Consider the following 14,844-nt stretch of genomic DNA (forward strand, 5'->3'; position numbering starts at 1 on the left):
GTATCCAGAAAACATTCCAGAATACTAGAAATTGTGTTACTGTCTCCTGAAAGCTGGCAATTTGGTGTTTATAAAGTATACATCTGAGAATAGTTGATTTTTTAAAAAATTTTTATTGTTTGAAGCATTACAAATAGTAGTACATGTGTCTCCTTTTTTTCCCCCATTGATCTCCCCCCATGATTTTTTAAAATTATTATAAAAATGATTATAGTGGTTTAGGACCTAGGCTCGAGAGAGAGGTTCTTTGGATTTGTATTCTGACTCTGCTGTGTACTAGCTCTGTGACCTTGGCCTATTTATTTAATCTTTCTGTTCCTTCCCTGTAATGTGGATATAATTATAGAACTACTTTGTATGACCTGTGTAAGGATTAAATATATAAATACTTAGTAAGTATTCAGTAACTGTCTAATAAATTTATGTTTCTCTTGTCATTATATTAGCAAAAATTATTTCAAAGCAAAATGTATAGTTTTATGTGTCTGTTTAATTATTAAAGTATAGATAGATTGCTTTATATCATTACTTGTGTAGCAAAGTACTCGAAGTTTAAAAATGAGTAAGACAGTTTCCATGAAGTAGCAGATATATAGCAGGAAACATAATTTTTGTTTTTAAAGGGGTGGGTTTTGGTCAAGCAAAAAAAATATTTTCAAGTTCTTGGATTCTGCTGGTGGCTTCAAAGTATGTTTGTAATAGGTTTTATTACAAAGAAGCATTTAAAACCAAATAAGCACAACATATGTGTGATTCCAATTTTCTGTGAGACTAAAGAAAAGGCTAGCTGGTAACTTCATGTGTTATGATTTGTCCATCCTTTCTCTTCAAGTTACATTGAAGTCAGTTTCTAGGAACATTTTAAACCATTAATGTAATCGTCCTGAAGTAGGCAGACTTTCTAATTAGTGATTGAGTGGAAAAAGTTAGAAGTTATTGCTAAAAAGGCTTTTTCTGCATGTCTGAAAGATGTCCTGGAGCTCATACTGTTCTGTCGGTTGGCTTCTATTTTGTGTCTTTATTTTTTATTTTTATTTTTTAAATACATATTTTATTGATTTTTTTACAGAGAGGAAGAGAGAGGGATAGAGATTTAGAAACATCGATGAGGGAGAGTCATCGCTCAGCTGCCTCCTGCACACCCACTACTGGGGATGTGCCCGCAATCAAGGTACATGCCCTTCACCGGAATCGAACCCGGGACCTTCAGTCCACAGGCCGATGCTCTTACCCACTGAGCCAAACCGGTTTCGGCTATTTTGTGTCTTTAAATAAAATGGGTGGATGTCTGTGTGAGAGAGGGAGGCGAGGAAGGGGGTGACTGTCCTTGCACTGCGTGGACACCCCAGTGAGGCTTCTGCCCGTCATTTCCATGTGTGACCGGCGTCTTATGTCAGGGCTCTGTGGTGAGTAAGTGGTCTTGAACTGGGCCCCATTTTGAAAGGAGGACTGAGGAAAGGAAACAAGTTATGCCTCTTTCTCCCAGACTGTCTGCCCCAAGGTTGTTCAGGGCTAATGAGTCACACAACCTCAGTTATTTTTTCATATTTGAAGAGAAATATTTGACTATAATTATGTATTTTTGCTTTTCCTTTTATGTTCCTGTAGTTTTGTCATATATTTTTTTTCACACTTCTATCCTCTTTCTAGCCTTATGGCATACCTTTTCTATAACCTTTCTTTTTTCTATATTAAGAATGAATTCCTTATTACCAAACTTTTATTCTTTTTTATTATTATTATTGATTTTTTACAGAGAGGAAGAGAGAGGGATAGAGAGTTAGAAACATCGATGAGAGAGAATCATCAATCAGCTGCCTCTTGCACACCCCCTACTGGGGATGTGCCCGCAACCAAGGTACATGTTCTTGACCAGAATCGAACCCAGGACCCTTCAGTCCACAGGCTGACACTCTATCCACTGAGCCAAACTAATTTTGGCCAAACTTTTATTCTTAACAAGGAAATATTAAAACAATCTGGTTTACTTCTGCACTGCACCATCACAGAAAGAATAGTGTGTAACTGTTTTCCCAATCCTAATCACTATGCTGTACCATGAAATGCCAGGAATATTTTAAGTATGGAGAACCAAAAAACAGGAGTGCATGATCCTGCGGTTTCCATCCTGAAAATAGGATGCGAAGACATATTTGAAAACTTACTCTAGAAGCATATAGTGCTGTTTCCTTTAGTATTGACCTTGTTTAATTATAGCAGCATTAATGTCTGTAGCCAGGAAATGCCTACCGCACAACTTACATTAGCTAGAGAGACCCGGACTAGAGTGAATCACTGGAAGCCACAACTGTGGCTCAGTGCGCAGGCGCGGCCATGTCCTGGGGAGCAGCATTTTCCAGGGGAATGGAGTGTGAGCCTCATGGGGAATTCTGTTTTCTAGTAACCATGTTTTAAACGTTTTTAAAAGGTGAAATTACGCACGTGCTCCCTCTGGAGAGCACGCCCCCATCCTTCCTTTCCCTCTCTTCCTCTGCCCTCCTCCACCCCCACTCCCAGCTCCTTACCTTTGCTTTTCTCTCTGCTGAGCTCCAGGGGCCCTTCTTCTGCCTCTGTGACTTGTTTCCTGAACCCACGCAGCCCAGCTGGCTCACTTCTTCTACTTCTATAACTCTATACATAAACTTTCTCTTATAAGTTGATTAAGTAAATAAATAAATAAGTGAAATTCACTTATAAGTTGATTACATAAATAAATAAAAAGTGAAATTCAGCCCCAGCCAGTTTGGTTCAGTGGATAGAGCGTCGGCTGTGGATGAAGGCTCTTGGGTTTGATTCTAGTCAAGGGCACCTGCCTGGGTTGCGGGCTCAGTCTCCACTGGAGGGCGTGCAGGAAGCAGCCGATCGATTCTCTCTCATCATTGATGTTTCTATCTCTCCTCCTTTACTCTCTGAAATCAATAAAAATATATATATATAAAAAGTGAAATTCATTTTAACTGTAGGGTATATTTAAGTACGTCAACATCATTTCAATATGTAATCAATATTTAAATTTATAAATAAGCTATTTTACATTCTTTGTATTCAAAGTAAGTATCTGAAATGTGTGTATTTTACAAATATAGTACATCTCAATTTGGATTCATTTTATTTTTTCATTTTATTTTATTGTTTAAAGTATTACAAATAGTAGTATATATGTCTCCTTTTTTCCCCCCCTTTGACCTTCCTTGGATTCATTTTTTATTGGAAATGCTTGATCTGTACTTAGATTTCCTAAAATGTATAGGTGAAAGAGCAGAATTATATACCAATTTTGTTCCAAATATATGTTTTTCTTTATTTGAGTGTATATCTGTGTTTAAATTTAATAAAAGTAAAAATTCAGTACTCAGAAGCCATATATGGTTAATGGGTACCATAATGGATAGCATAGATATAGAATACTAGAGGCCTGGTGCATGAAATTCATGCACAGGTGAGTGTGTGTGTGTGTGTGTGTGTGTGTGTCCCTCAGCCCAGCCTGTGCCATCTCCAATCTGGGATCCCTCTCACAATCCAGGACTGCTAGCTCCCAACCACTTGCCTGCCTGCCTGCCTGCCTACCTGATTGCCCCCTAACCACTCCCCTGCCAGCCTGATCAAGACCTAACTGCTCCCCTGCCAGCACGATTGCCCTTAACTGCCTTCCTCTGCAGGCCTAGGTGTCCCCCCCTTAACTGCCCTCTCTTGTAGGCCTGGTCCTTCCCAACAGCCTTCCCCTGCCAGCCATCTTGTGTTCACATGGGGGAAACCATCTTGTGTGTTGGAGTGATGGTAAATTTGCATATCACTCTTTTATTAGATAGGATATCAAGTAAGAGACCTGAATAAAGGTTAATAATTTAGCTAAATTTTAATGTGAGAGGAATGATCTAAATTAGCAATAATTATTATGTTGAAATTATGTGGGCAACATTTTAAATGAATTTATGTCTGAATTTCTTAGGGTCTGCATCATTTTCAGAAACAATTTGGAGTTGATTTCAAACTTCTCTGGTCTTCAGGGATGGTCCTCGGGTGGAGATCCTGCTAATTCCTAAAAACTGCCTTGTCACTGTGCTGTGGGCAGCCGGGTATGCAATCAGCAGAGTAGATTTTAATCAGCATTTTTTAAAAGTATGAAACCGTATTGAGTGGCATGGAGAGTGTGTCAGAGTGCTTCTGTGATCATGTTTCCAGATCCCTTTGTTTCCATCTGTTGTACACAGTGTGTGTGTGTGTGTGTGTGTGTGTGTGCGCGCGCGCGCGCGTGCAGGAGATCATGAAAAATGAATTTCTTACTGATGGTTGCAACATTTTTTATAATCATTCCTCTGAGGCACTCTTTTGGTTGCTGGTCTACTGATTATTGAATATTCATGTACATGGTACATATGTCTAAACAAAACGTTCATCACAAAACTAATGATGAGATGTGGGTAGCATTGGACATGTCTAGTTAGTAAGATGGGAAATCACTATGGTAAACAATATTAATAAATACAAACGCAATAATGGTGTGGTGACTTTCTTCCTCAATTCTGAGTTGACTATGAGTAGCCAAATTTGAATTTAGGGTTGCCCAACCTGCCTGGCTCACAGTTCATGGGCTTGATCCCCAGTGGGGGACAGTGCACATGGCAGTCAATGAATGATTCTCTCTCATCATTGATGCTTCTTTCTCTTCCCCCCTCTCCCTTCCTCTCTGCAATCAATAATATATATATATATATATATATATATATATATATATATATATATATGTGTGTGTGTGTGTGTGTGTGTGTGTGTGTGTGTGTGTGTTTAAATTTTTTGAATTTAGGTTTAGTGGACTACCTAACTGATCTGGTTACTGTCTTCCTCTAAATTTATTTGTTTTGACTAGAAATTATCAAATTTAATCTTGGGGTCCCATCTTAATGCTAAAGAACTTTGGCTTCTTTCAAAATAAAAATATAGTATTTAGGCATAATTTGTGTGAATTACAGAAATATGCCACACATATCTCCTGAAAGCATTTTAACAAAGTAATTGAGTAATGGAATATATTTAACTGTTCCTACCTTTTTAAATTTTAGTAACACCAGATTCTCAGAAATGAAGTCCAATCAACCTGCGGTTGAGGTTATATTTCTAACAAAATGTAGATTTCTTTCTGCACACTGTGTTTTTTATGTAAAGCTTCTTTGAAGTGTTGTGGCTTTTCAAGTTTTTATAGCCCTCATGTCAGCATGCGTGCCTGACATTCCTCAGCGGTACAGAGTCCACATGCCAAGTACCTGTGTGCAGTGGGCGGATTGGGAATGCGATCCTGCTCCAGGAGCTGGGAGCGTGAGCCACTCACTGCCGCTTGCAGAAGGCAGCACCGGCCGGAATACTGGTGTGGCTGCTGCTTCCTGAGGATCGGTTATCGCCATAGAGGCTCTCACAGGACAGGCATGCATTGTAGACGCAGCGAAGTACCTTGGATGCCGCTGCACCCGTGCCTCTGTCCGGGTCCCGGGCAGGGCTGGCGTCTTGTTAAGCCCTGTTGTCAGTGGGGTCTCTCTCTCCTGGAGATCTCCCCTGGCCCGAGTGCTTTCTGTGGTGAGATACAGGTGCACAGACATCAACATAGTGACTTTACCACCTTTTCCATTTTTCATATGTTTTCATAGTATTTTATATATATTCTTTAAAGGCTGATAAAAATATTGTTGGTCTAGCCAAAACCGGTTTGGCTCAGTGGATAGAGTGTCGGCCTGCGGACTGAAGGGTCCCAGGTTCGATTCTGGTCAAGGGCATGTACCTTGGTTGCGGGCACATCCCCAGTAGGGGGTGTGCAGGAGGCAGCTGATTGATGATTCTCTCTCACTGATATTTCTAACTCTATCCCTCTTCCTTCTTCTCTGTAAAAAATCAATAAAATATATTTTTTGAAAATATATTGTTGATCTAGCATTGAGGGAGAGGAAAAGAGGAGAAAGAAGAGACAGAAATAATATCCATAACTGTTTCCAAAAGCAGTAGGACTATAGTGATTAAGAAAGTTATCCTACTGTCTACATTAAAATATTCCAATTGAAGTGTGTCAGCAATGTAGACAGAAGCCAAATATTGTGTTGTAGGTCTCTTCACCTCTCAAAGGAAGTGGACGGGAATCCCTGCGCCTGACTTTTTTCTTTTCAGAGAGAAACAGCAGAAATTCTGTTCCCTTACTCCTTCGTGTATCTGTAAGAACAAGGCCCAGGACTAGACATCGTGAAGAATAAAAATCACCTGTGGCTGGGCTGTGGGTTTCCGGATGCTGACATCTGGTAGGACACATAAGCAGGAATATACAGTGTCGGGCAGTGTTTGGGAAGAACTTAGTGGTGGCACAGATGCTATGGAGCAGCAGTAGCCAACCTTTCGGATCTCACGAACCACTGGTTGGCGACCACTGCTCTGGAGGGTATGTTACGTGTGGTCCTTTCGGAATGGAGAGGTCAGAGGGAGCAAATTGAAGTGACTTTTCAGCCAGGACTTGAAGAACTGTTAGGTGTCTTGTAAGAACAATTACAAGACATTTACGCCATGGGAAGACCCTAAGAGTTGGTATTAAAAAGTAGTTTACAAAGTTGTCTTTTGAGAATTAAACTAATCGTCACTACAAAATAATAGGCCAAATGTCTTGAGGCCCAAAGGAAGGAACACCTATGTTACTGGTAATAGTTACTTAAGTGGTCTATCAGTTTGTCTGCCCAAAAATGTACACACTTTGAACAATTATAAGGCCAGTGTTTATTGAAATACATTCTGTTTTCAAAATGTAATAGAATCTACAAAGTGTGTATGCATTTTCAAAATATAATAGATCTACAGACATAGTGTATATGCATGTGGGGGGTGGGGCAGGGGGCGGGAGACACCCTGTAAATAGTTTTAAATAGTTCTCAAGAGGAGAAGGGAGGCCAGGTAGGAAATGGTGTGTTGTGGGGATCCAGCACTTTCCAGGGAAAGAGAAGACTTCCAGGAACTTGAACCTTTGGTCCTTAGACGTGTGTCCTCTGCTGTAGGGGGGAGAGTCTTCATTGGGGTGACCTCAGCTGGAGGGAGATGCTCTTTCAGTTACAGAATCTCTCCCCATTGTCCAGAGGGCATAATGACAAGAGGATAGCCTCAGGATCAGAACTCGTTCAAATTCCATGCCTAAACTTGCTAGCTGAGTGACACGATACTTGTCTCTGCGTTAGTATAATGGGGCTAAAGTGATCAGTCTGCTAAGGAATCGTGAGGATTGAGTAAAAGCATTGGTCTGAAGAGTCCCACTCAGGCCTAACGTGACACTCAGCGAAGCTGTGACTATGCTCTGACATCTAACCCCACCAAGAAGCCTAATCACTAATTTCTCGATACTGAATCATCTCAAACAGGATGTGCAGATCAGACGCGTAAGCATTCTAGGAAGGAAATCAGACACCCCATCACAAAGCACGGCTTCCCGGAATGCTCAAACAGTGCTGGGAGCCTTAGTCTGTCACCAGGAGCCTAATCGTTCCTGGCAGGTCAGAAAGCGCTGTTTCTGAGCCCGCTGTGAGGCGGAGGCTGCAGGCCTGCGTGGGTGACCTGTCAGTGCCGAATGCCAACCTGGAGAGTCTGGGCAAGTAATAGCCAACTTCATTCAGCGTTCACTGTGGGCCCAGCGCCCTGCTCAGTGCTCTGCCTACCCTGTGGTGTAAGCCTCAGAGAGACCCTGCAGGGCAGGTATTGGAATTCTCTTTTTTTTCTTCTTTTTAAAAAAATATATTTTATTGATTTTTCACAGAGAGAAAGGGGAAGGGATAGAGAGCTGGAAACATTGATGAGAGAGAATCATAGACCAGCTGCCTCCTGCACACCCATACTGGGGATGTGCCCGCAACCAAGTACATGCCCTTGACCAGAATCGAACCTGGGACCTTTCAGACTGCAAACCGAAGCTCTATCCACTGAGCCAAACCAGTTTCAGCTGTAATTCTCCTCTCTCAATGAGCAAATCGGAGCTTGGAGGTGCTGGTAACTTGAGGTCACACAGTTGTCAATGGCAGAGCCAGATTGGAGCATCAGCCTGTCACTCGCCACTGCTCACAGCCATCACGCATAAGGGTCAAACCAGGAAGTCCTGGTTTCAGATCCAGTTCCGCTTCTCTCCAGGAACACAATCTTAAGCAAGATCTTAATCACTCTCTGAACCTCAGCGTCTTCATCTAAACCCCAGAATGAATGCAGCCCATGTAATGGGCAAGTTGGGAGGACTGGAAGGAAGACACGGAAACACCCAGCAACACCCAGCACAGTTTCTAACGCCCGGAAGTGACCCGACACGACGTGATGGTTACTATTGGGGGCTCTCCAGGCAGGTTTCTACTTCCCACTTCCCCCTTGGCCTGTGACATCCCTGTCAGTTGCTGGTAAAAGTAAAACCTTTGTACTTTTCAACTGCAAATACACATAGAATATGGCTTGCTTATTTAAATTAGAAAAGAATTGAGGCTACTACCAGTGTCAAGGTCTGACATTTGTCCTGCATGCCATAAAAATGTCACTACTTTTATTGTGATAAAATGGAAATAACATAAACCATGCCATCTTAGCATTTTAAAAAAAAATTATTGATTTTTTACAGAGAGGAAGAGAGAGTTAGAAACATTGATGAGAGAATAACATCAATCAGCTGCCTCTTGCACGCCCCCTACTGGGGACGTGCCTGCAACCAAGGTACAGGCCCTTGACCGGAATCGAACCTGGGACCCTTGAGTCCGCAGGCCGATACTCTATCCACTGAGCCACACCAGTTAGGGATTAACAATTTGTAAGTCTACAATTCTGGGTCATATGTTATACACTGTCATGCAGCAATCACCGTTCTCTGTCTCCAGGTCTTTCCATCACCCTGAGCAAAGCCTCTGTAAACATTTAACAGTGACCCCTCTGTTTAGAATTTCTTTCCTTTCCACACTAAGTTATTCTAGTCAAATCAAATCATATTACTGTTTACATGACATACCTATCAGTTGAAGATAAGCAGTATATGTTTTAAGGAAGATGATACCAGCCAGATTTGGATATTTTTATGTTTGCCAAGCAGTACTTTTATGTCTGAATCAAAGTATTCCAATTGGAAAATATGTTAAAAGCATATGATACAATCAGGGTAGAGTTCCTTTTCATGTTTTTAAAGAATTGTACTTTACATGTCTAAAGGCTAATAAGTGTTTCTGTTTATTGATTAGAAGAATTTAACAAGTTCTATTATTAAAGGATGGTGTGTGTGTTTTTTTCTGAATTACTGGAATATTATATTTTATTCAAACCCAAAATCATATCTGGCATGAAATAAAACTAAATCTGGTTGATACCATTTTCCTTAAAATGTAATGTACTTTTTTTTTCTTTTTTTAAAATATATTTTATTGATTTTTTTTACAGAGAGGAAGGGAGAGAGATAGAGAGCTAGAAACGTCGATGAGAGAGAAACATCGACCAGCTGCCTCTTGCACACCCCCTCCTGGGGATGTGCCCGCAACCAAGAATCGAACCCGGGACCTTTCAGTCTGCAGACCGACACTCTACCACTGAGCCAAACCGGTTTCGCCTGTAATGTACTTTTGATAAGAGTGGATAAAATGTGACTGATCAGGGGCTTGTAATCCATCTTGTAGATCTTTAAAATGTTAGCAGGATCCTTGGAACAGATAATTTAAACTAGATAGGCTAGAGTTAATCATGGTGCTCTCTTTTTTTATTATTCTTAATTGTACAAAAGGAGTTTGCTAACTATTGTAAGGACTTTTCTACAGCTTATTTTCAGAATGAGAAGGATGGAAGGAGAATAGTATAAACATATGCTACCTGAATTGTCCCACACATGCCTTTTTCAGTGTATTTTAAAATAGATATAAATCTTTTCATTTGCAATATTGCTGGTGTTTGGCCAAGACCAAGACTCCACAGCTAACTTTCACGTGTCCGGTTTAGTGTCCAGTTAAGCATGGGTGGTCGGTTTTAGCAGACACCTCCTGCAACCAGCAGTTCCTTCTGTTGAGAAAGCGGTTCCAACATGATGCACATTAGAATGTCCTAGGGCCGTGGTCGGCAAACTGCGGCTCGCGAGCCACATGCAGCTCTTTGGCCCCTTGAGTGTGGCCCTTCCACAAAATACCACGGCCTGAGCGAGTTTATTTTGAAGAAGTGGCGTTAGAAGAAGTTTCAGTTTAAAACATTTGGCTGTCAAAAGAAATTTCAGTCGTACTTTTGGTGTTCGGCTCTGTTGACTAATGAGTTTGCCGACCACTGGCTTAGAGAACTAAAAATACACCACCTCTGGGCTCGGTCCCCAGAGACTCTGCTTTGATAGATTTACCAGAGGCTCTGACTCGCGCGTGTATCTGTAATAAATACCAGCCCCGGCTGAGAACCGCTGTGTCCCAAGGAGAGCAGGGCGAGGAGGCGGGAATGATCCCAGCCATTTCCTCCTCCTCCCTGTTTCAGGCAGGCAACCCCGGAGACGAGGAAAACGAGGCTCTCTGGTGGATCCAGAACTCAGAAGTTTTTAAAGTAGCTTTTCTCTTTTTGCCATTGCAGACATGGAAGGACTTTGATGGGACGTACATGACTCCACAAACGATGCTCTAATGGATGACAGTGAGCTGCCTGCAGGTCAGCCTCATATAGAACCACAAGATGGGGGTCCTCCCGGCGGCAGCGTGGGGAGCGTAGGGTCACACCTGCCTTCTGCATCCGACGAGAATGAAAACCAGCTGGACGGCTGTGGGCAGCACAGCCTGACGGGCAGCGCCGGGGCCATGGGCAGGCCCGCAGCGGCCGAGCAGGACAGTCTCAACAACAATGCGGGCTGCATACCACCCTGGGAGGCGGCCTCGGGGGAGGCCTCGGAGCACGCCGCTTGGGGAGGCCCCCGAGGCGGACAGGACCTCTCGGGGAAGGACACAACAGCCCCTGGAAATGAAAGCTCAAGGACCATGGGCCCGGTGAGGACAACGCCAGCAGGTATTTCCTTTAATTCCTGTTCATACTCCTCCTTGGAAATGCATCTTCTTCCCGTCTCACCCTGTGCATGGGCCCTGCATCTCGCTTTTCGTCTCTCAGTACAGTTCGGAGCTAGGTCCAGGCGCACACACAGTTCCAGCTGTGCGGTATGTGGGCCTGTGCCAATGTGTGCGTGCACCATCATTTATTTCACCCTTTCTCTTTCTTTTTTTTTTTTTAATATATTTTATTGATTTTTTTACAGAGAAGAAGGGAGAGGGATAGAGAGTTAGAAACATCGATGAGAGAGAATCATCAATCAGCTGCCTCTTGTGTAGTGTAGTCTTACCCTCTTTATAAAACCTTTCCATGTGCTTGTGTAGTCTTACCCTCTTTATAAAACCTTTCCATCTCAATCAGTGGATGAATGTATACATTAACATATAATGTCAAATAAGACATTATCCTGTAATTATCCTGTAATCACTTAATTCAGAGCATAGCATCCTGGGTATGCGGTTTGGTGATTAAAATGTGGAAGTGCGGACTATTTTGCCTGAATGGCAGGGCAGCCTGGGAGAAGCAGCCTCTGGTTATTTCTCATCGGCAGCGTGGGGTGGAGGGTCCCTGTGCATCCCAGCCAGGACTCCTCAGTCAGCGTCACCCAACTCCTGCACCTGCTCTGGTGTGCGGAGTGCACGCCTCCTCTTGCCTGCTGCTCTCTGCGATGTCTGTGGCTGATTTGCCATCTCTGTCCACAGTGTGTTTTTTATTGTATTTTTTATTTGGAGTAAAAGACATTTTCCAATTTCTATAGATCAATCCATACTTTTTTTTTTTAATATGTTTTATTGATTTTCTTCAGAGAGGAAGGGAGAGGGATAGAGAGTGAGAAACATCGATGAGAGAGAATCATCAATCAGCTGCCTCTTGCACAGCCTCTACTGGGGATGTGCCCACAACCAAGGTACATGCCCTTGACCAGAAACAAACCTGGGACCCTTCAGTCCACAGGCCAATGCTCTATCCACTGAGCCAAACCGGTTTCAGCCATACTTATTTTATAAGGTAACTTGATAACTTTTTAATGCAGCTCATCATTTGACTTTCCAGTTCATTGATCCCTCTGTCTTTGCTTTCCTTAGTAGACTTAAAACAAATTAAAATAATTTTGACAAGCAGTAGGAAAGCATTTTCTTAAAAGACCCACATTAACTATGCTATATGCAGTACTATTTATGTATAAATTGATTTATTCTTCATAATTCAAGGGCAGCTTGACCGTGCCTCTCTAATCCAATCTGGGGATGTTTTTAGGAACTGAGATCAAGTTTCATGATTATGGCTCCTTTTACGGTATTCCTCCCTCCCCTGGCCTTCCCCCAGCTTTCCTGGGTGAGATTGTATAATTTAAAGTTGTTTAGTACTTACTGCCAGTGAGAAGATATGTGTGGAATTACTACCCCCTAATGCACTTGAAATAATGTGTTTATAAAACCTGGGTATAGTCTTTATACAGATTATTTTAAGCCTGGTTTTTTTTTGTATCTAATATAAATGAGAGTAAGAGTGTAAGAAACCGAATTAAGAGTTGTAAAACCTAAGTTCGAATCTTGCTTCTGGTTCTGGATCACTTGGTGAGACTTAGTTATTTTGCACCTCAGTTTTCTCATTGGTATGATGCTGCTGCTCATAGATGTTATCTACAAAGTGCCTTTCTGAGCAGTGAGTGGGTTTCTGAATAGAAATGGTGTTGTCTACACTCGGTTAAAGTTTGATGACTTACCTCTGGCATATGTAGAGTTTTTACATGTAGAGAGTACATTTTCTTTTCTTTTTTTCTTTTTTTTAATATATATTTTATTGATTTTTGTACAGAGAGGAAGGGAGAGAGATAGAGAGTTAGAAACATCGATGAGAGTCATCAATCAGCTGCCTCTTGCACACCCCCTACTGGGGATATGCCCGCAACCAACGTACATGCCCTTGACCGGAATCGAACCCGGGACCTTTCAGTCCCCAAGCCGACGCTCTATCCATTGAGCCAAACCGGTTTCGGCAAGAGAGTACATTTTCGTTTGTACTTTAAGTTTTGTTAAAAGAAGGTGAGCAAAAGAATTTTGAACTGAATGAAAAGGTATTCCTGAGGGTAGAATTACCCTTTCTGACCCAGAAGAGGTCTGAGATGGGGCGTATTAGGACTACCTGGGTGCTTTCTCGTTTACCCCGAGCTCCTTGAAGCCCATCCTCTCAGTCCGTGTCCAGTCAGTCTGTGAGTGTTTGTCCCTATGACCCTCCAGTAGCCTGTTCCTCCCCGTCTCCACCACACAGTCCCGGTCCCGCCCTCAGCTTGAGCTGGAGCCCTGCCTGTGACCTTGCTTCTTGGTTCTCCCACCTTGTTCTCCATCAGCCGCTCTGTGGCGGAGCTAACACTGCAGATGTTCATGCTGGGCGTGGGCTGCGCACTCCCCTCCTCACTGGGAAGTTTTTTTTTTGTTTTTTGTTTTGTTTTGTTTTTGTTTTAAATATATTTTTATTGATTTTTTACAGAGAGGAAGAGAGAGGGATAGAGAGTTAGAAATATCGATGAAAGAGAAACATCGATCTGCTGCCTCTTGCACACCCCCTCCTGGGGATGTGCCCGCAACCAAGGTACATGCCCTTGACTGGAATCGAACCTGGCACCTTTCAGTCCACAGGCCGACGCTCTATCCACTGAGCCAAACCGGTTTCGGCGACTTTAATCCTCTTGATTAGTCAACTAAGCCGGGGTACAGGCTGCATGACAAGTTTTCACTGGCATCGTTTTAGTAAATAATACTCCAACAATTAATGGAAATGAGCCTATAAATATTTAATAGCCTCATGGAGATACAATTCCCACTTAAAACGCACACGTCAATGACGTTTAGCATATTCAATAGCGGTGCAGCCGTTACCACAGTCAGTTGTAGAACATTCTCATTGCCCACAGAAACCCCACGCCTGTCAGAGCTGCTCTCCCGTTCCCCCTTCGCCGTCCCAGCTCTAGGCCCCCACTCGCCCACTTTCCTTCTCTGTAGACTTGCCTTCTCTGGACATTCCACATAAATGGAACCGCACAATGGACGGTCCTCTATGGCTGGTTTCTTTCACTTGGCGCAGTACTTTCGGGATTCATGCATGTTGTAGCATGTATCAGAACTGTTCCTCCTGAGGTCAAATAGTACTCCATGGCTCGGGCACCTCCCTTTCCTGTGCCTGTTGGTCAGCTGCTGGGGATTCGGGCTGCTTCTACTTTTTAGCTGTTATGAATAGCGCTCCTGTGGACATCTGCATACAGGTTTTTGTGTGGACATGTGTGTTCCTTTGAGGGGTTTTATGTACATAGGAGTGGAATTACTGGATCTTAAAGTAACTGTTTAACCTTTTTGAGGATCTGTCAAACTATTTCCTCTCTCGCCAGCACAATATGAGGGTTATAGTTCCTCCACATTTCTCCAGGACTTGGTAATATCTGACTCTTTTTATTACAGCCAGAGTTGTTTTTTACTTAGATGTAAGTCACATGCCATAACGTCACCTTTTTGTAAAGCGGTTTCAGTACATTCACAAAGTTGTACAACCACCTAACTCTAGAACATGTTATTCTCCCCAGAAAAGAAACTCCCCGTTTTCCCCTGTCAACAACTGGGGCATAAATTCTGAATAGTTGTGACATGCAAGTTTAGATTAAGTTTCTGATGGTTGCCATAACAACGTCTGTTATTTACTCAGTCGGTCACCATAGTTTCTAAACATTTGACAAAACAGTTCAGCACCTGGCAGGGAGCCAGAGTAGGCAGCAGATGCACACGGAGAAAGACCTTGCAGACGGGACTTGGCCACCCTTCA

The 14,844-nt window shown here is 42.6% G+C and overlaps 1 protein-coding gene across 1 annotated transcript in view; it reads left to right on the forward strand.

The window, feature by feature from the left end:
• Positions 1–14,844, forward strand: part of CNST (consortin, connexin sorting protein) — an 80,685-nt gene that overhangs the window by 23,138 nt on the left and 42,703 nt on the right. The window contains exon 2 of the mRNA XM_045587136.1: positions 10,567–10,992. Coding sequence (XP_045443092.1) covers positions 10,617–10,992 — 376 coding nt within the window. The 5' untranslated portion in view covers positions 10,567–10,616. The remainder of the gene's footprint in view (positions 1–10,566; positions 10,993–14,844) is intronic.

This window comes from Pipistrellus kuhlii, unplaced genomic scaffold (genome assembly GCF_014108245.1).
Source record: "Pipistrellus kuhlii isolate mPipKuh1 unplaced genomic scaffold, mPipKuh1.p scaffold_m20_p_25, whole genome shotgun sequence".
NCBI lineage: Eukaryota > Metazoa > Chordata > Mammalia > Chiroptera > Vespertilionidae > Pipistrellus > Pipistrellus kuhlii.